The sequence below is a fragment of the Lepidochelys olivacea genome, assembly GCF_965140295.1.
Source record: "Lepidochelys olivacea isolate rLepOli2 genome assembly, chromosome: 12".
In the NCBI taxonomy this organism is placed as follows: Eukaryota; Metazoa; Chordata; order Testudines; family Cheloniidae; genus Lepidochelys; species Lepidochelys olivacea.
Genome location: NC_140422.1, coordinates 40,524,866 through 40,546,346, shown reverse-complemented (window position 1 = coordinate 40,546,346; position 21,481 = coordinate 40,524,866). Strand labels below are relative to the sequence as shown.

General features: G+C 54.1%; 1 protein-coding gene across 1 annotated transcript in view; it reads right to left on the bottom strand.

Moving 5' to 3' along the window:
* Positions 1-2,589: 2,589 nt before the first annotated feature.
* Positions 2,590-21,481, bottom strand: part of TANGO6 (transport and golgi organization 6 homolog) — a 93,389-nt gene continuing 74,497 nt past the window's right edge. The window contains exons 16-18 of the mRNA XM_084644786.1: positions 20,262-20,413; positions 12,412-12,525; positions 2,590-3,841 (exon numbers count right to left, since the gene is read on the bottom strand). Coding sequence (XP_084500912.1) covers positions 3,665-3,841; positions 12,412-12,525; positions 20,262-20,413 — 443 coding nt within the window. The 3' untranslated portion in view covers positions 2,590-3,664. The remainder of the gene's footprint in view (positions 3,842-12,411; positions 12,526-20,261; positions 20,414-21,481) is intronic.

Below are 21,481 nucleotides of genomic sequence, written 5' to 3'. Positions count from 1 at the left end.
CCGGAGAGGGGCCGCCCACGCGCGGGCGCTGACCCCGCAGCACCCCGGCGCCCTCCGGCAAGCCCAAGGCGCCTGCCCTCGGCGGCCGCTTCCCCGCAGATCAAAGCCCAGACCATAAAGCGATTCCTAGACGCCATAAAACCATTTCCCCGGCCCCCGCCGGCGGCGGCAGATCAAGGTGCTGAGCCGGGGGAACGGGCTGGTTTGCCGAGGGTGCGGCGGGGAGGCAGCGAGGGCTGCGAATCAGCCCCCAACCCTGGGGGTCCTGGCACCCGGCCCGGGGACGGCTCGGCATCGCATTTCCCCAGGGCCCGCGCAGAGCACCCCGCCCCGGGCCGGCCCCGGAGCTCCCAGGGGCTTTAAGCCGCCGTGGTGCTGCCCGCCGGGGGAGGCCGCTGGCCCAGCAGCTGCGCAGCCCTGGCGATGGGCAACGAAAGGGCTCGGTGCTTGCCACAGACCCGGGTGTCCGAAACACCGCCACTCGCAGGGGCAGCGGGGCCGAGGGCAGCCCCGGGAAATCCGCTGCTGCGACAAGGCTCCCAGCCCCGCTGGGCAGCGCGGCGGGCCCTGTGATCACCCCGCTGGCGAGGAGCGTGGGCCGCGGGCTGAGCTGGGGGCTGCGGTGCAGGTGCCCAGGGGAAGGTGTCCTGGCAGGCTCCGCTCTGAGCCAGCATGGCTGCGGGTCACCAGAGGGGCTGGGGACACGGCCCTGCAGGCCCCAGCAGCCCTAGGCACCGGGGGACATGGTACCGGTGCTGGGGGGTAGCAACTAGCAGGACTGGGTGTGACGGGACATCTAGGGACCTTGTAGCTCACACAAGTGTTCAGCTGGCTCCAGGCAGGGACCCGGGGGCTTTGGGCTCACACAGATGGGGTGCGGGGTCCAGGCAGAAGCCTCGGGGATCCCAGGTTTTAATGTTTGCTCTCAGGTTATTTCTAAGAGGTCAGGATGCAGTTGCCCCAGCCGCAGCAGTGCCCACTCCTGCAGAGCCTGAGCCAAAGGCAGCTCCTCTCCCTGTCGGAGTTGGAGACACAGGCAGAACCTCTGCACTGACCCCGTCCACTGCAGAGAGATTTTGGTGCATTTTCTGCCAGCCAGTGTGAGGCTGCCCCAGGGAGCCCTGCAGCACCTTGCCTTTCGGGCTGGAGGGCCAGGCTCTGGCTCAGAGGCCCGAGCAAGGGGCACGTAGCATGGCAGGTAGGTGAACCTGCCCCAGCTGGCTCAGCAGAGAGATCTCCCATAAACCCGGCCTCCCCAGAGCTGCTGTCTCCTCCCCACACTGCCCGCAGCCTCAGACGGGATCCCAAGAGAGCATGGAGAAGAATCCTGTCCGGTCGCTGAGTCAGTGAAAGCAGGGCAGCGAGTCATTCTCTCCCGACCCTGGTCTGGTCTCCACCTGTGCTGGAAGCCTGGGCCCCTGGTCACCCCCAAGCAGGAGGGAGGAATCAGACATGCCACAAGCCCCCACCACATCACTTTCCAATCCAAAGCCCCATTATTTTTAAGGGAGGCTCCAGGGACCAGTGGAGCTGGATGGAGCTTTAGCCCAGCGCCCACGATGCCGGCCCCTCCCTGGCTCACCCCATGCAGCTGACGTAGAGGGACTGGGCTTGGGGCGAAGAGGCATGCAGGGCTTCGCAAGCTTTCCCCACATCTCAGAGAGGTGTCCCGGGAGCCTCCCTGCCCCTTCACCAGCCCAGGAACCCCACCTCCTCCTGTGCTGCCCATTGCTGCCAGGTGGCAACTACAGCCACTGCCTAAGTGGAGGTGTCCATTAAGGAAGTGGTCAATGGGTTTGTTCAGTGCCAGGCCCTCAAAAATCACCAGTCAGGCCCCCCCCACAACACAAGATAGGCTTCAATTCAGGAGAGTTTGACAAAGACTGAACCTGGCTCTGGTTCTTTGCCTTCTTGCATTTCCAGCTTTTCTTCACCACTACGAGGGCCACAACCCTCCTTTTAAAACGCACAAAGCTGAGATTCTCCTGTAGGCATATGGCTCCAGGAGCAGGGCTTCAAGAGATCAGCTGCCAAGGAAGCAGTAGCCCATGCAGCTGCCAGCTCCCTACAGCCCAGCAGCAACCGCCCTCAGCTCTCAGACAGGTCTTCGCACCTGCTGGTCCCAAAGTGCTCAGCAGGTGGCCACTGGCAAGCTGCACCTTCCCGCCCGCAGAGTGCTGACCTGCTCCCAGGCAGGGCGGGAGAACACAGACCTTGCAGGTCTGACCTGGCTGAGCCTGTCCGACAGATCAGCACGAGTGCGGTCTGCATCCCCTGACTGCACAGCACCCATCCACCTGGAGGTGTCAGGTACCAGGCTACATGGACAGCTCGAGGGGAAGGAGGGGCTGGATCCTACTTTGCATTTCCCAGGGCACTGTCCAGGTCAATTCCCTTCCCTCTCCTCTGCAAGTGAAAACAAACCCATTTCCTCCGATTTCCCTTCCTCGGGCACATACACCACAGGGCACCCGCTTGGTCTGGGCTACGCTCTCCAGCATGGTACCGGGGGCCAGCTTCCGTGGCGAGAGCAGGACAGCATGCTCTGCCGTGCCCCTCCCTCTGCCCAGGAGATAGGGACCACGCAGGTTGACTTTACAGGTCGTGACATCGACAGAGGTCCTTTATAGCCAGCTCAGGGGGCCCTGCCACCACAAGGTTGGCCCACACTTTAGGTATTGTTAAAAACAACGTCAAACATACCCCACCCGCGCCAGGCACCGCAGCGGGGGCTCATGGGGGAGGTTTTGTAAATAAGTCCCCCGGAAAGGTATTTGAAACCCAGCCCTGCAGCACAGTGCTAATGCCGGAGAGCCCCCAGTGAAACGGGGGTGAACAGCAGTGCAGAGCAACACGCAGCACGGTCAAACGCAGGGAGGGAACCTGAGAGCGGACTTCCAGTCCCTGCGTTTCACCTCTCGCCGAGGAGCCAGTCCCACGGGCGTGGAGAGAGGCCGTTGTTTGAATAAGGTCTCTGCATTTTGAGCAGCGAGTCCCCTCAGTCTGAACACATGGGGGCAGGGGGGGCTCTGCACCTGGCAGACCGGTTGAACTCTCTGGGATGTACCTGGGCCAGAGCCACCCCGATGCCAGTGCCTCCTCACTGTGACGTGCCAGTGGTTTCATTGGCAGCTGTCCCATTAAACATGAACTGAAGGCAGAGCAAATGGATTCTTCACAGGTGGGGATTTTTTCCTGCCCTGCCTTTGGGTTCAGTACAAGTCTGGTTTCGGTTTTAAAAGTGACTCCCGGCATGAGTTCCTGTCATGCTCGTCACTGAGAGAAGCTGCCACCCGTAGCTGTGCCGGCCCTGAGCAATGCTGCAGTCTACACAGGCAGGGAGCCCTCACTGTGACTTTCTGATTTCTTGCAGATTCCACGTGGCCTCATTCATAGCCGAGGCAGACAGGCCAGAACACATGCTGGCAGGCCCCAAGTCACACAGGCTGGGGCAGGAGCCTCTGGAGGACTAGCAAATTCTAAGCACATCCTACAGTGTGTTAAATGCTCTCAGCAAACCGGGAGGCAGAAGGGGAAGAGAGATGAGGCCGTGGGACGCAGGAATCCGGCCTCTCCTGGCACTGCGTGCTGGCACAGACAAGCAGGTGTGAGTCGGCTTGGAAGTCGTGCTGGGGGCACTCGACCCTGCTGGCCTGTTGTCCTGCTAAGGCAGGACCACGAGCTTCTTCTCTAGGGTTTGGGGGGGAAACAAGACCCTCCTCATGATGTCATCGAGTTCCTCCAAGGCCAGCTGAGCGTGAAGCACAGTGACCTCATCCCGGTCAGAAGCCACCACTGACTTCAGCAGGCGGTAGAGATCCCGCAGCACATCCCTGAGAACCTGGGGAGAGATGGACAGTCAGCACCTCCAAGAGGCTCATTATCTGCCTTCACATTAGGTACAGCCAGCCATAAGCCACCAGCGTGTCCCATTGGGGCAGGGACCTGTCACTTTCTGTCCAGCACCCCAGGCTCAGCCAAGTCACAGGACACTACAGCAAATCACAGCAGTAGGATCACTTGGACAAATCCCTGCCCCTCTGTGCCTCAGTTTCCCCACCTGTCAGAGAGGGACTATGATACAGCCTCTCCTCTGTAAACACTGAGAGCTACAACCGAACGTGCTCACTCCCCACAGCAGATGCTGAGCCACTGGGTTTTCCCTAAAACAGGCCGGTGGTGGCTTTTCTCCCCAGGGCAGGTTTCTAGCTCCTCGGCTCGGGAACTGAAGCACATACAGATTAGCCACGTTGTCTGGCTGTGCGCGCCCACCCCTTACTAACCCACTTGCCATGTGACCCGCTGCTCCGTAGGAGCACTGGCTGCCCCCATAGGTCAGAGCTGCACGCACAATCCAGCCTGGCTGACGGGGGAGAGAACCAGAGAAGGGTGTGAGCACGTGTGGCGTTCATGGGGAAGGGATGCACAGAACCAGGCTTTCACAGCTTTGGAGCAGGAGGTTCTAGATCTCTGGGATTTGGGCAAAGGCCTTTCTGGACATGCATATGGGTCAGAAAATCCCATCTCCTAATGGCAGGGATAGATGAAGTCCAGAGATGCCTGAAAACACAAAGTCCTTCCCTGCCCTGGTAGCGAGCCCGCTAACACTCTGGCGTCCATTCTCATCCTGGAAAGGGCCCTGGGGCAGGGGCTGCTCCCCGGCATGGGCTGACACACCAGCAGTGGGCTCAGCTGACGCCCAGGGACACCTTCCTTCAGTGCTGTGTGATGCGCAGCTCCGTATCTACAGTGGCACCATCCCGCAGGGAGCAGGGCAGGCTCTGGCCTGACACACCAAGTTTGGGGGGGCTCAGGGCTGGGGCAGAGGGTTGGGGTACTTGATGGGGTCAGGGCTCTGGGCTGGAGCAGAGGGGTTTGAGGTGAGGAAGGGACTCTGGGTCTGGGGGGTGGTGGCTAGGACAGGGGATTGGGACACGGGATTACCTCGGGCAGCTCCCAGGCAGCCGCACAGCAGGGGTGCTAAGGCAGGCTTCCTGCCTGTCCTGGCACCGTGGACTGAGCTGCACCCTGGAAGTGGCCAGCAGCAGGTCCAGCTCCTAGGCGGAAGCGCGCAAGTGGCTCCACGCAGCTCTCGCCTGCAGGCACCACCCCCCGAGCCTGGCCAATGGGAGTGCAGAGCCAGTGCTCGGGGCTCCATGCACTGCCCCTGCCCTATGGCCCCCCTGCCTAGGAGCAGGACCTTCTGCTGGCCATTTCCAGGGTGCAGCACGGTGTCAGAACAGGGAGGGACTAGCCTGCCTTAGCTGGGCAGGGACCACCAATGGGACTTTTAATGGCCTGGTTGGCAGTGCTGACCAGAGCCACCGCAAGCCAGTGCCTTCCATTCCATGACCCAGTACTGGGTCATGACCCACAGTTTGAAAACCACTGCCCTAAATGATCCCCCTCCCCTCCTTGGCTTTTGCAGCCTTTGGTTATCCAAAGGCTTTGTCCCCTGCACCCCCTCGTCTTCACTGTGTTACCCGATGGCACAGCAATGGGTGGGAGAGAACTCGTCAATGGCATCCACTTCTAGCAGGAGCCGAGCAAGGGCAAAGCGTAGTGCAATCCCAGCCCGTCTCTGGGAATTCCCAAGAGCCAGAGAACTATTTCCTTTAACAAGGGAAAGGTGGCCAAACAAATTCTGCTGCTGGGAACACCAAATAACTGGCAAGGAGAGCGGGAAAAGTCCTTGCCCCTGAATAAAAGGGCCATTCCTCAGTCACTGCATTTACATGAATGCCCCCATGGCAATGCCCACGGCTTTCCGAGATATAGCACTGACATGTTTTACCTGTGACACAGGAAACTGTCCACAGGGCTCCTGTGCCAAGTTCCCCTTTCCTCAGTCTTACTCCTGAGCAGGGGAATTCCACACCCCCTGGCAGGAGAATCCAGCAATCAGCAGTAGAGGCCAAGGAGAGAGAGACAAGGCTAGATGCCTTCCTTGGAGTGAGAGGCTCATAAGCCCATGACCACCTGCAACCTATCAAAACCTCTCCCTCTGGCTGTATTCCTGTAGGTCACCTGCAACTGGCACAGCACTGCCCAGCCTGGGTCCCCCGGCCACATGGGGCCAGGCATGAAGAGAGCAGACTTTCTGCACAGCCAGCTGAGAACGTGCTACCGGAAGGGTTAGTTTTACACACAGCCCAGGGCACTGCCACTTCCAGCACAAATGACATGGACCTTCCACCAGCGCCACCTCCCCTTGCTGTGGAGAGGGATGGGCAGGCAGGCCTGATACGGAGGCAGAGTCCCTCATGTTCACAAGCTGAGGGAAGAAGGTGTCCCATGGGGAAGGGAAGAAACAGGCAAGTCCTTGGGTTCTCACCAGAGCCATTGTCGTTCATCCAGAGACTCAAAGGAGCTAGATACTTTGAATGGCCCGGCCTGGACCTCCCTTCCCCAGTGCCTGGTGTTTCAGCTGTTGGCTCTGAAGATCAGAGGGAGGGTGTGCCTCTTCCGTGCAAAGGGAAATGGGTGCCAACAAAATGTACCAAAAAGGGGAGACTCCAGGGACCTGCAGCTGCTGTCAGCCCTGCCCAGCAGAGATGCTGCAAAGGAAGTGAGGGGCAGCTGGAAAGGACATGCACAGCCAGAGGGTGGGTTGGGAAAGGGGATTTTATCTGTCAGGCTCACTAGTGTGTAAGTCCTTGGGCTTTCTCCACTTTGCTCTGCATCCAAGCCTTGAATTGGGTGTTTGTGATGTTTCTGTGGGACCACAAGGCTGCGAGTCTTCCCAGTGCAACATGTGGAGCCCCGGAGCATGAAGCCCAAGTGGCTGCTGTTATCGCCAGTCCTGAGCGGTAGAGCTCGGAGCCACTCTCATTCCTCCCCAGGAATACGGCTGCCCATGGACAAGCATGGCAAGGCCAGGAACAGCTTTGCTGGACCCAGGCCATTGCTGGCCCTAGCTCTCTCCCCCCATTATGAAGATCCAGTGTGGTGTGAATGGAACACTGGCCCAGTTATCAACTGGTGAGTCCAACCAGGGGTCCCCAGGGCGCCCTGCTGCAGGGGGAGGAAGCTATTGTGTCGACAGGGCTTCTCCGGGATGCGATAGATTAGAACTCAGTTCATGCCTTATCAAACCGACCCACACCTGTGACAGGGCATCTAATCTTCATCCTGAAGATCCCCTCCCCGCCGCACACCTGACCTCTCCCTCGGCCATGCATGCGGCGGGCACTTCCGCAACTGCACCACTGATCCAAAGGGCAGCTGGCATCACATGCCTGCATGAGCGCTACCTACTGCTCCTTGGGGGGGAAGTTCACCTACTGCACTTTTAATGCCAGACTCGCTCCACTCCCCTTCACAGCAATAACCGCACATCCTGCACCTGCTGAGCACCGAACGCAGGATTTTTTTTGCGGGGGGGGGGGGGGGGGCGGCTTTCTACGTGTGTGTGTTTTGGAGGAAAGTGGGAAAGGGGAGGCCCCCAGGAAATTTGCCTATATTGGGATTCTTGAAACAGCAGCTAGGCCTCAGCAGAAACCCCTCAAAACCATAACCAATGCAACACCGCACCTAGCATGCACATTGTCAAACCTCCTATCCCTCCCCAGTGCATGCCCAAGGCACTAACTCCATTTCACAGATGGGGAAACAGACAGAGGTCCCAAAGCAAGTCAGGGACACAACAGGGATTAGAACTCAGGAGTTCCTGACTCCCAATCCTGTGCTCAGTCCACTAGGCCACATGCCTCCCTGTATTCAGCAGGCTACCTCAGTAATTTGTACACCAGCCACCACCTGAAGTTAGTCATTCAACAGGCATTGCGCTGCACTGGGATGGTAGCAAAACTCTTCCACCTTAACCAGCAGCTTGTTCAGGTACAGCAACTTCACTGGAATCCTCCTCCTGGTAAACTGCCATATAATAAATTTTATATAGCATGTTGCTCACACAGGAATAAAACCTTACAAACAGCCAAACAACAGGGAAGAAATGAAAGGCTGCAAGATTGACAAGCACTCCCCCACAGAGAAATTGACACACCTGGCTACACTGGGACAGATAACCAGGACTGGACAAATCCACTTTACCATCGCAAGTGGGAAGCATTCACTGGAATGTGACTGGACACAGGTAGGGGTGTGTATGTGAAACTTCAATTTCTTTATAAATTAATATTCCATTGTAAAAGTTGCTAACTCTAACCCTTGGGAGGGGAGGGGAGGGAAAAACCTTGGAAATATGAACTGAATGTAAAGCAACGCAGTGTCAACTTCCTGAGACTGCAGACAGCTCCAGTGCCTCTGCTGCAGATCACAGCTTTCCCCTAGGGTGGCAGAGGAGATTAACTCCACGCTGGTCAGTTTCACTGCCTCTATCCAGAATTCTGTCCCTAGCCCTGCAAATAAGAATGTCAGTTTCACTCTGCTGCCCAAGAAAACTACATATGGGCACAGCAGAGGCAGGCGCTAGTAGGATTCACTCTCCCTGAGTGGAGAGCTATAGAAATCTGTCCCCGCTTGCAGACACTCTTGAGGGGGTGGAGGGACAAAGAGCAGCTCCTTTTCCCTGTAAGCAGCTAGCAAGAGGAGAAATTATCAGACACCTACTAGGTAGAGGTGGATACAGACAAACCTGCAATAGGAACGCAAGTAAGCATCCCAGTCAGCACCCAGCTCTCTAGCTTCCAGGTTCCAGAGAGAAGCATATTAACCACACACAGCCGAAGCACACTGGGAAACTACCTATGAGTGACGGGAAGTGGTAAAGCAAATGTAGCTGCTGTAATAGAGCTGAGATTGTGATGCTCTCAATCTCTGGTCAATGGTATCAGCCACAGGAAACCTGCCCCAGCTGCTGAGAGCCCTAGGAAAGACGTTTCAGAGTAGCAGTCTGTATCCGCAAAAAGAGGACGACGACTTGGGGCACCTTAGAGCCTAACCAATTTATTTGAGCATGAGCTTTCGTGAGCTACAGCTCACTTCATCAGATGCATCCGATGAAGTGAGCTGTAGCTCACGAAAGCTCATGCTCAAATAAATTGGTTAGGCTCTAAGGTGCCCCAAGTCCTCCTCTTCTTTTTCCAGGAGAGAAAGCGTTCCATTCCCAGCAAGAACTGAGACAATCAATGCTCTGAGCCTGGAGCAGAGTGAGCACCAGCCCCAGTAGGGCAGCTTGCTGATGCCACATGCTATCTGTTGGAGGTGGGGGAAGCAGAAAGGTTAGAGGCAGACAGTTAGCGGGGGAGGAGCACCAACAGGCAGTGCCCAGGATGGGGGGGGCGTGTTCATTTGTTTTCTGCCTATCAAGGACCTTGATGACTGTTTTTGAAAGTTTGCAGAGGAATAAAATTAACCTGGGCGTGAGTCACCCTCATATAAATGTTCTTTTCATTTGTGCACTCCAGTGAGCCTCTGTCTATATGTGGAGCACTTACTGGGGGAATAGCTCGGCAGAGGACACAGGCTGGATCAGCCGATAGCCCATTCTGCAGCCAGTGCCAACACACACTCAAAAAGGTGTCAAAACAACTTGTGGGTGGGGGAGACATAAGACAAGAAAAGGCAGGAAGCTGCAGGGCAGCTCTCAGCCTGTGCAGGGACCACAAGGAGGTGAAGCTAGGACAGGAGCACAGTCTGAACGCAGAAGTCCTGGCTTTAAGTTTTATGGCCTCTCCAGTGAGCGCAGCATGTGCGGGGTGTGAGAAGGGGCTGTGGGGGCTGCCCTGCACTTGGTTTGGATTGCTTTCCCCAGGGGTTGGTTCTCTGGGTGTAAGCTACAGTGACCTGCATTGTAGAAAGAATCTGCAGTGAGACAACCAGGTAGGGAGCTGCTGCTTGGAAAGGCAGAGCCCCTCCAAGCCCCAGCAGCAGCAGCAGCCAAGGTGCAGGCTCTGCAGCCAGGCCTCAGATCCAGTCACCTGTTGCCAGGGTGCTCTTGGCAGCCATGAGCACGCTTCGCTGACACTAAGGAGCCGTCGTGGTTTAGACCCACTGCTGGGCTGGACCTTGGCGTAAGAGCTGTTGCCACCATTGCACGTTGTCCAGCGTGCTGGTGTAAGAGAACAACATGCAGCTTCCCAGATGGGATTTGCTCTTTGCCACCAAAACATTCAGCTCTGACGTGGGATTTCTAGTGAACTCAAGAAATCCAGAGCGACACTTCCCAGATTTTACATATTATCGCATCAGCATTTACAGGGAAGCCTTTACAGTGACGCGCTGTTCGATACCCACCCACCCACCACAGCGCCCACGTCTGGGGTGCTCCGACTGCCCCACAAAGGGCTGCACTGACAACATGCCTGGAGTACCAGCACTGCACCCAACTGGCATGCTATCAGGGTGGTATCAGCTGTCACGCTCTTGAATACAGAAGTGCAGCTGGTGGAAACTACAGATCCCCATGTGCCAGAAGCTGGGACTGGACAACAGGGATGGATCGCTCAAAACTGCCGTGTTCTGTAGATTCCCCCTGAAGCCTCAGGCACTAGACAGGATAACGGGCTAGATGGACCGTTGGTCTGCCCCAGTATGGTGGTTCGTATGTTCTTAATACTCTGTTTTGCCTTGTGGACGCCAGAAGGGCCAGCTCTCAGCACAATAAGGGAGCTGCACTGTAAAACTGTTGGCTGTGCATATTGGCCATGCATCACCTCTGCCCAGGCCAGTTCTGTTGTATAACAAGCCTACTGCCACTCATATGGGGCTAGCTCGTTCAGCAGGACCGAGTCATTTCTGGCAGCACAACTCCCAACACCCGCTGTATTGCACTTCGTTAGCAGGTCCCTCTCACACTGACCCAGTGAGTCCTCCCCTCAGGGTCCCACATGCAGGAGGTAGCACAGAGCAGCTTGGCACTACCCAGCAGGATTTTATGGCTAGAAATCCACTGCAAGGGAAGAATCCAAGGGGCCTCAGCAGACAGCAAGGAAGGGCAGCGTAGCCTGAAACCGCATGGCTCTCTGCTGCACATTGAAGTGCCCAAGACGATCGTGTAGGTTATTACAGGGGATGGAGCTTGGCTCAGACCAGCTCCTGACTTCACAGAAGTACAGTTCAAAGGGGATAAACTAGCTGAAAGTTCAGCAACACCAGTGAAGAACCAATCCTGCTCTGACATCTTTGGTGGAGTGGCTGGGTCATTCCGCACACAGGCTTTACTAATGTGTGATAAAGAGCTGGGCTTTCATCCAGGGACAGACCAAAGGAGAGGCAGTCATCACAGTCTCTCCCATAGGTGAGGGCTCACTGGCGCTTTGCAGACTCCCCAGCTGGCTGGGACCTCCCACTGCATGCAGCCTGCTGCAACAGAGATCCCTGCACAGAGCAGCAAGCCTCAGCTCAGGAAACAGTGGAGGGATCTGGGGAGCTCATGTGGACAGCAAGTGCTGCCCATTCTGTGCAGTGTTTCCCCTTCTCCAGGTGCTGGGCCTGCTCCTGACCCCAGCCGGACGCTGTAGCTTTGGTGGCTTTGCTCTTTTCCACTCTCTGCAAACACATGGAAGATCAGGGAAAAGGAACAGAGCAGCCCAGGGCTAGCAGCATGGCCTGGGTGCTCTCGTATGTCAGAACTAGCACGGATTAGACAGTCAGAGATGGTAGTAAAATCTCTGGTCATGGCAGGAAGACAGCCTTTGCTATAGCAATGCAGGGAGGTTGCTCTGGGGAACAGCCAATACCCAGGAGCTGCTGTGCAAGCAAGGAAGCTGGGATCAGTGTTAATGCAGAACATTAACAGTGGGTGCTGGGAAGTAGAGGAAGTCTGTGGCTTTTAGGGTAATTACTGTTCTCTTAATATTTCACTACATTCATGCTGGTGACTCCTGAACAGGTCTGGGCATTAGGAGCCACGAAACCAGGACAGAGGGCTCATGATTTCTAGAACTCCTGGGTGTTGCAGAGGGGGCGCTCCCTGCTGGGGACTGGCACATGCAGACAATAAGAGGAGACACCGTTGTGCACTAATCTTAGAGCTCGGCCCAAGAGCTAGGCAGGAAACCCTGCAGGGGGAATGAATTCCTACTCACCGTTACACTTTCATTAGCTGTTGCCTAGACATGGAAATTTACCTTGTGAGTTATTAGGCTCCCAAGAGCCACACCTTAGGTTTTACTGCCCACAACGTCTAGAGGAAATGTTTCTCGTAACCCTTCCCAGTGACTCAACTTGCACAATCAGAGCCTGAACGGCTGCTATCTAGAGATTGCTTCAGAGATACCCAGAGAGTTCAGTAAGTTGCTGTATGAGAGCACATTATGCTCACCAGGCTTGGGATGGGTGCAGCGGGCAGGACCCTTGGGTCTGGAGACACTTGGGAGTTTCCTTGCTACGTGGCAGGAACCAGGTGTGTTGACCGTAGGCTCCAGGGAGAATGTGTGAGCAGCGTGGTGCCAGGAGTGAGGGTCAGTCTGCCAAGAGGCTGCTCTGGGAGCAGGGATGGAGGCTTACCTCAGTCGCTTCCTCATTGAGCCCACGGAGCAGCACCACCACCACATGGACCGCAGCTCTTCGGACTTCAGCCTCGCCATCTGTCTTAACTACGGCTGTCAAACAGGAGGTCACCTGGCAGGGCAAACCGGGGTGAGAACTCTGTCAGTGTATGCAGTGCCTTTGCCACGTTCCGTCGTTCCCACCGCAGTGTCTCGGGGCGGGGCGGGGGTGCAGTCAGGAACCCGTCAGCACACCCACACATGATGTGGAAAACATATCAGTGACTGTAACATGCAGATCCACAAAGGCATGGCATACACACAGCAGGGAAAACGCCGCAGCAACAGCCCCCAGGGCCTGCCCACCTGCAGCTCCAGAGCAGGCAGGAGAACTCGGCGCAGAAACAAGCCCACGAAAACCAAGGCATACCTGGCCCAGCAGGCTAGAGAGCACCCCATGACATGGGTCTTTACAGAAGCTGCAGGCAATGGGGGCTGTGTCAGGAGTGGGAAGACTCCTGACACAGATGTTATGCTGCTCTCCTGCCTTTTCTGCCAGCCGAGGTATGGGGCTGCTCATTCAGCATTCCCTGCTGGTGCAGGGGATGATGTCCCACTCCCTGTGATTTCAGGGGATGGGACGGGGGAAATCCTCTTGACAATTTCAGAAGACCTCTGGCCTCTCAAGCTGGCTCCCTACATTTTCAAACCCAGGTGCCTAAAGTTAGATTCCTAAATAAAATGACCAAATTCTCAAAGGTGCTGAGCTCCTGAGACTGCCACTGACTTCAGTGAGAGCTGGGTCATTTAGCACCTTTACACAGATCAATTTAGTGGCCTAAACGTGGATTTGGGCACCTAACTTTACGCATCCAGATTTGATTAATTGTGCAGACGCCACTAGGCTCCCCGTGGATTGGGAGAGGCTTTGCTCTGTGTGTTGTCAGGGCAACGGGGGCTGCAAAGCTGAGCTGGGACCCAGGAAAGCAGCGGAGACTGTGCGACGAGAAAGCTATTGTATAACAAAGGATTCCAAGCGTGGCCAGGTCACGTACTCCCACTCCTTAGAAGGTTTGAGAAGGAATGCTACTGGCCTAGGTATTTATAAGGTACCTCCTGGCCTCTGAATCATTCAGTGGCACAAGACTGGTTTTGGTTCATATATTCCCTTGTTTGGGCATTGGCATCCATGATGTCTGCATTTCTCGGGGCCACTGGATGGTGCTGCGATTCTCTCCCCCAGGAGGCGGGCGCTCTCTCAGCAGTGCCAGATGTTGTGGGTCATAGGGAGACACTGGGTATTTTATTATTTAAAACCCCCTTTCGGATACTACAGGTGATTTTTATGACCCAGAACAGGTACTGAAGAGTCTGTCATACAGACTGAGCAATCCAAAGTGCGTCTCACTGTTATAAAGTAGCTGAAATGGGGGCACATATTGCTTGAGTGAGACTTTCTGGAACAGCTACATCTAAAAACCTGTGAGGAAAACCTGTTGCCCAAAAGGAAAGTGCCTCATGCAGAAAACATGGGCAGCCCTGGATCACTCCTTTAGTGAGCAAGCGAATCTCCACCTTGAGGAGAGAGACTTCACTTGCACAGGGATTCAGCTATGCAGACTGCGTGTTTCTCTGCTGTTCAGCAGGCAGGCAGAGTTTAAAGAGTCTAATTAGATAATCAGCAACAGCAGGGAGAGTTTGCAGAGCTAGCATGTTCCTGAAATAGCTGACATGCGGTGCATTGGCATCTTGTCAAACGCTATCACTACCAGATTGATGCGTGAGCAGAGGCAGGAGGGAAATATTCATTACATCTGTCTGTCTTGCGGAAAGGCATGCTCTGCCAGCTGCTTGCGGACACTCTGCTTTGGCATTGCTGCTGACCACACAGCTTCTAGCCACACCAGTGCATTGGCTTGCCTCTGATGCTAGCCGATCCTCCAGAAACGTATGGGCTAAGAAGGGTTTCCCAGAGCAGCCTCTGAACAAGTGGTGGGGAACCAGTCTCAGCAGTTCACAGGCACAGGTAGACCAGCAGAGAGCTGAACAGCGAAGTCCTACAAGTCACATCCCAGCCCGTGACCCAGTGTGTCTCCATGGCCCCACCCAGATGGACTCTTTTCTTGGGTCGTGCCTGGGAGCATGACCTGCCTTCCTCCTCACATGTGCTGCCATAGTTCCTGGGAGATTCTAACTCACCTGCCTCCAGCTTTGGGGCCGAGACAGACCCAAATTCCCATCATCCAGCGCATACTGCACTTGTGCCTAAAGCTGTTCTCTTCCAGTAGATCCCAGCTTTGCAAAGCACTACCTGACATTAACAGACATGCTCCACTTTCCGTGACTGGTTGGTGCATTTCCAAACAGAATGGAAAAAGCATGAGAGTATCAGCAATTTGTTCAAGGACAGTGCCTAGTCCCCCCGCACCCTGGAGAGTGCATCTCACAGAGGAGCTGGCTGCTGCAATGCCTGCTCATCTCAGCTGGACTCCCGCCTTCTGCAGAGCCAGAAGGGGTTTACACAGCAGCCACAGAGGGGCTGCACCAGACCTGTCCACATACTTATTCATGCCAGAGACTAAGGGCTCAGGGAAGAATGGAGCTGGAGCCAGGGCTTAAAGTGATCTGGAAGCACCCACAACAGACCTGCGCTAGTTTCACACAATTGTAGGGATCCGACAGCTTGTTTCAGGCACATTCATAGTGCCCACTCACTCATCAGTGAGTGGGTCACCTTCGGGGGGGCGGGGTGGGGGGCTGCAACCCTGCAGGACTCAGCCCTAGGGCAATCTCCGGATGGAGCTCCTCAGCCTTCTCTTTCTGCCAATACACAAGCCCTTCAATCCTTGGACCAGCTTAAACACAAAACTACTGGAGATCTACCTGAACAGTAACAAGATCCCCCCAGCTTTCCAGCCCAGTGACTATCTGCCCCAGTGATTCTTCTGAGGTTGGCAGGGAGATGGGAGCCCGCTGCCTAGCACTGTGTGGGAAGGCACAGCCCAGGTTTAAGCCAACACAATGTTCATATGGGACCATACAGCTCACAGGATGTATTACTACAGAAACACTGGAAAAGCAGCTTCTTCGGGCACTGTGGGAATGCCCTGGCCAGCAGGCTAAACTTGGCATCTCCACACTGCTTCCAGCCCTTACGCTTACATCCAGAATTCAAGCAGGCTGGGACTAACCCAGCCAATCCCCAGGAAGAGCCCGTGCTGGGAAGCAACTCACAAGCAGAGGGGATTGCAGAGAGCCTCCCATTGCTGCTGCAGCAGTTCTCCCTTCCCTGAAGCACTTCCACCTGCCATAGGGTCTGAAAAGGGGTCAGACCAGCTGGGCACAGAACAGAGGTGACCTGTTTGTCCTCTGGCATGTGCTCACACTTCTCCCTGCCTCCTAGTGAGCACCTGCCTCAGCCATATCCTTCTGCTCACTCAGCGGGGATGGTGCTGATCTCAGCTTTTAAACTCATTAATAGCCTGCTCATTCAAAGGAGCATTACCGCAGGCCCCATCCCTGCTCTGTAAACCCGGCCCTGCACTGACATGCCTCTGCGGAAACCTACTGTAGCACGCCACTGACCCGTGTGTGGCTGACGGGCCCTGAGAGGCGGCTCTCTCTCTTTTATCAGCATTTCCATAGCACTTGTTGCCATAGTACCGGAGCTCACAAGCGACAATGACATGGCCTCTCCCTGCTCCTGGGAGGGTGGTTATAAATCACATTCATTTCTGTCAGCCCAACACAATGCCTTAGGAGAAGAGGCGCTGAAGACTGCAGCGCACTATTCCAGGCACCTCAGCTTCCGATTAGGAAGCACAGATAAAGTTGTATCAGCACCTGGTACAGGCCATGAGGAGGAGAGATTCCTAGTTCTCAGCACCCTGGGGAGACTAGAGCTCAGTATCATCCCAGACACAGGCCACCAAACTAGGAGTGTCCCTACTTTGCACCGGATGGCGCAGACGCAGGTACCCTGGCCTTTAATATAGAGATGCTGGGTGCAAAGAATGTGTGTGAAGAGGAGGAGAGGCTGGAGCATGGCATGGTCTTGATGGGCAACACTTCCATTTCAGCAAAGGCACCAGGGAGCTTCACTTTTATGCAAATGAGGTTGATCCCTGGGATCCCGGCAGGTTGCCAGGCCCACCGTCACTATCTACTGATGGGCCACACCTCTCTGTGCGGGGCATGGTGTCACTGGGCCGCCAAACACACCTGAGCCCTGTGCTCAGAGAGGGCACCGCACAGACACCGCTGAGCAGGCAACAGAACTGCGACAAGCTGCACTCAATGTTGTCATCTATTGTCCATGGCGCTAGTTACGGGGCTCTATGCTGCAGGAACATTGCTCTGTTATTTATATCACCACAGTGCCTAGGGGCCCAGTCATGGAGAAAGAACCCCGGTGCTAAGCCCAAACACACAGTCCCTGCCCCAAAGAGCTTACAGTCTCGAGTGTAGCAGTTCCCAACCTGGGGCAGGGGAAAGGAGTATACAGCTGTCTGGTCACATGGTGCTGGCTCTTCTCCTCCAACATAATAAAGACTAACAGCTGGATACAGCGAGAAACACACTAGGAAAATATTTAATGTTATTTTCATGTACGTGATTAATCCAGTTGCCACCGAGGTGTGAGAGCACAACTGGAAGGGAGGTGAGGGCTGGTGACTGCAAATGGGAAGGGAAGAGACAGCTTCCCGGATCCTCATGTGCAAAGAGTGCTAACGTGGAATGACATTTGCCAGTTCACTACTTGATCTATGTATGAAAGTGCTCTTCACACATGGCTATTGAGAGGCCATTTTTGGTTGGTTTGTTCCTAAACAATTAAAGCCCTGGACCATGCACACACCTGGGGCTGCACATGTCTTCCACAGAAAGGAGTGATGTATGGGAAGGGAACAACTCTGGGAATGGCCTGTTTGCAGACACACTGGCTGTGCAAGCCCAGAGTCTTCTGGGCCTCAGCAGTGTTCAGGGCTGAGTGAGTGACACGGTGTTCCTGGGTTTAGTGCCAGAGTAGCAGGTTCACTGCCTCCAACACACCAAACAGTTACAATCAGCCAGGGAAAAATGAGAAACTCACCTCTGGCCCTGAAAAAAATTCAAGGGAGAACAGCAGCTGGGGGAACTCCACCTTTGTTGTGCCTCTGATATAAACGAACCTTGCCTAAAGCCTTTCCTCAAAGTGCTCCGACTGCAGCACCCCAGCCACTAGGATAAAACTGGCACAGAACTCTCCTCTTTTGCAGCAATGAAAAGCATAATGAGATGCTATTAACTGGGACGAGGTGCCTGTAGCAGGTACAAAATATGCTTTAAGATCTTGTACCACAGTGAAATTATTATAGGCAGGGCTGGTAGCCTGACGCTTCCCATTATAAGACCCTGTTTTCAGTTGCCAAACTTTAACTACTTGGGCTGAAATTTTCCGTGCCAGGGGTCTGCCTCAGACTGAATAAAAGTACCAACAAAAATTGTTCAACTGATTCAGAGAACAAGAAGAGGGAAAAATACATTGTTCTGCCCATGTTTAAAATATTCTTTCCGTTGTTTAACTGAGAAGCTATAGTGCATCTGACAGCAAGGGCTTGAAATGTGGCACAGATGGTGGCTCCCCCCAGTGTCAGAGCTGTGCAGGTTTCTGCTCCTGTGAAAACTGCCCAGATTTGGTAAAGTGACAGGCCACTGGAAATGCTCAGTTTGCACATGCTCTGAAGGGACCAACAGGTACATTCTCTGAAGATTCTGTCTGCACTGAGCATGCTCCAGGCCAGGGCCACAGAGGCTGAAGGAGACTTTCCCTGTTCTTGTTCCCAGCTGGCTGGGAGCACTGTGGTGGTGGGTACCGGAACTGACAGGGAGACTCTCTCCTGTGATCCACCTGCCAGCACCCCAGCAGGCTGGAGGAGGAAGCTGCCTGACTTGAATGCAAAGGGGACAAGAGCTGAACATGTGAAAGGGGCAGCAGAGGGGGCAAAGTGCTGGGGGCAAGACTGGGAACTGGGGAGTGGGAAAACAGGTGAGCGGAAGACAGATTAGACAAGGAATCTAGGGGCAGGGATGACTAGGACTAGCTAGGTATGGAGTTGCGGGGGGATGGGGGACTGAGGTGAAGAGTCAAGGAAGAGTGACTGGGAACTGTGGGGGAGACACTGGGAACCAGGAGAGGGGGGAAAGGGGTAGGGAGGAGACTGAAATTAGACAAGGCGTCAGGGGTAGGAGACTGGGATGAGGAGCCAAGGGAGGGAGACTGGGAGCTGGGACTCAGATGGCGAGCTGTATTCTGTATCAGAACAGGACTTGACTAGCATGCAGTAAATAGGACCTGGAGTCACACACCAAACAATGAGGATAAAACAAAATATCGAATAGCTGCTCATTCAGCAGGCACCGTCCATCCTGTGCACTGAATGACGGAGGGGTCCTGAGGGAGGGGTAGCTCAGTGGTTTGAGCACTGGCCTGCTAAACCCAGGGTTGTGAGTTCAATCCTTGAGGGGGCCACTTAGGGATCTGGGGCAAAAATTGGGGATTGGTCCTGCTTCGAGCAGGGGGTTGGACTAGATGACCTCCTGAGGTCCCTTCCAACCCTGATATTCTATGAAACAACAGCATGGGAGCACTTAATTAAAGACTATGTTATAATGCATACACACAAGGGGGCCAAATCAAGGTTATAAGCAACCTTAATTCTGGCATTTCTTAACCCGAGTGCTTGACTCTGCAACCTTTACATTCTTTTGCGTGTTGTGACAGACCCAGACCAGTGGGGTACAGGAGTCTGATAGAATGCAAATATACTGGCCACTGGATGAATAGTTTTCTGTTCCTTGAGTGACCAGAGCAGGGGCTGTGCTAGAACAATCAGGAACCTGCTAGAACCATTTAAGACAGACAAGCTAACTAAGACACCTGGAACCAATTAAGAACATACTAGAATCAATTATGGCAGGCAAGCTAATCAGGACACCTGGTTTAAAAAGGACCTCCCATCAGTTAGTGGAAGGCGTGCAAGGAGCAGGGAGTGAGAAGGCGTGCTGCTGGAGGGCTGAGGAGTACAAGCGTGATCAGGAGGAAGATCCTACGGTGAGGATAAAGAAGGTGCTGGGGGGAGGCCATGGGGAAGTAGCCCAGGGAGTTGTAGCTGTAACGCAGCTGATACAGGAGACCTTGCAGACAGCTGCTATCCACAGGGTCCTGGGCTGGAATCCGGTGTAGAGGGCAGGCCCGGGTTTCCCCCATCCCCTCAACTCCTGATCGGACACAGGAGGAGTTGACCTGGTCTGTGAGCAACACCAGAAGGGAAGGTCTAATTTGGAAAGGGATCTGGCCTGTCCCCGACCCACTAGGTGAGACAACAGAGACTGCGGAGATTGTCCTCCATTTCCCACATGCTGGCCAGTGATGAGGTTAGCTGAGTGAACGGCAGGTTTGAGCCTCTAGCAGAAGTGGCCAAACTGAAGGCTGCCGTGAACCTCTGAGGTGAGCAAATCCGCCAAAAAGTGCAGGACCCACCAAGGCAGAGGAGGAACTTTGTCACAGTGTATAATATATAAACAGACCGAAATGGGAGATCCCGAAGACCTGCATTCAAAGGACATACTGCTCTCAGAGTATAAACCGGCCTCCTCATTCCCATCTCAGCCAGCACGAATGGTTTCTAAGATTAGGAAATTAAAAACGCACCTGCAAGATATGCAGCAGCCCTAGGAAGGCTCCTCCTCCACCAATCCCATGCCTCCACTCTGTAGGAGAGGGGTCGGCAGGAAGACACCTGTAACCATGTCATTAAGTCCGCTCTCCAGTGGCAACAGATACAAGGAAAGTGGCTATTATATAGGGGAGATGTACAGTGTTGATACCTCTTGAACCACGGAGCCCAGCTGGAAGTGAAGTCTCTGACACAGCTCTCCCAAGTTGGACAGACTGCTAGCCCTCAGGGTGCTATCCGGGTCTCTTGCTCCTCTCAGGAAGGCATGAATCAGAGGAGCTCTGTACTGGCAGCTCATGTCCCCTGCAGGAGAGAGAGGAAGAAAGCACAGGTTTAAAGAGATTTGACAGGCTTCAAAAGCAAATAGTTTAAAGGCCAGGAGATGCTTCCACTAGTGGGAAGGACTTTTCAGAACTCGTTTCCCGATATGTTGAGCCCATTCCTGGTGCAGTATTGAAAAGCCCTTGCTTCAATTCAGTCGTTTTAGTTGCCAGCATTAGAAATTAGTGGGTCTAGTAGTTTTAACCCCTTCATGACTGTTGGAGCATGGCTGTGTTCCTGTACCATGCTTTCCTATAGAGTTCCCAGATGTAGCTCTTAAGCAGCTTCTCTCCTAGATAATGCAGGTGAGCCAGTGATCAGCTCTTATTATTAAATGACTCGCGTTCTCACTAGCAACGCACCACTGTGCTGTCTCAGACAGGGACTCTGCAGACCTAGTCTCTAGCAGCAATTCCAGAGGCACACAAGAAAAACAGCCCAAGAGTGGATTACCAGCATTCTGAATCAGTAATCTGAAACAGAGACCCGTGTCTGGGGCTTTCACTCTGCTGCGCATGTTCTCGCCATTGTCTGTAATTTCTGTCAGCCTTTACAAATTCAACACTTACAACAACAAAACAATTTCAAAATCAGAATGAAGTGCTAAAGGCTAGAGTTCAGAAAATCCAAAGGTTCAAAAAATCTATATCTAATTAGCATGTGCCAGTACTGTGGATGTGCAAACTGGGTAACTGTGCACACAAATGTGTCTAATTAGCTACCTGCATGCACAATTATCCAATTTATAGGCATTAGGACATGCATCCTGTGTGACTAAACTGAAAATCAAGCCAAAAGCATTGCGAAAATGGCAGGTGCATTGCCATGCATTCTATTTTCTGAAAATAGAAATCCAAACTGTTACACACTACAACTAAAATTAATTTGGGGCACTATTAAAATATAGGTGCAGAGACAACAATGCAGAATACAAACACAGAACAATTACAGACCAACTGGGACAAAAAAAGAGTGTGAGATTCCATGAGTACCTGAAGACACTTTTCTCTCTCATTTTGTCTCTCTGACCCACAGGTGGCAAATGAGAGT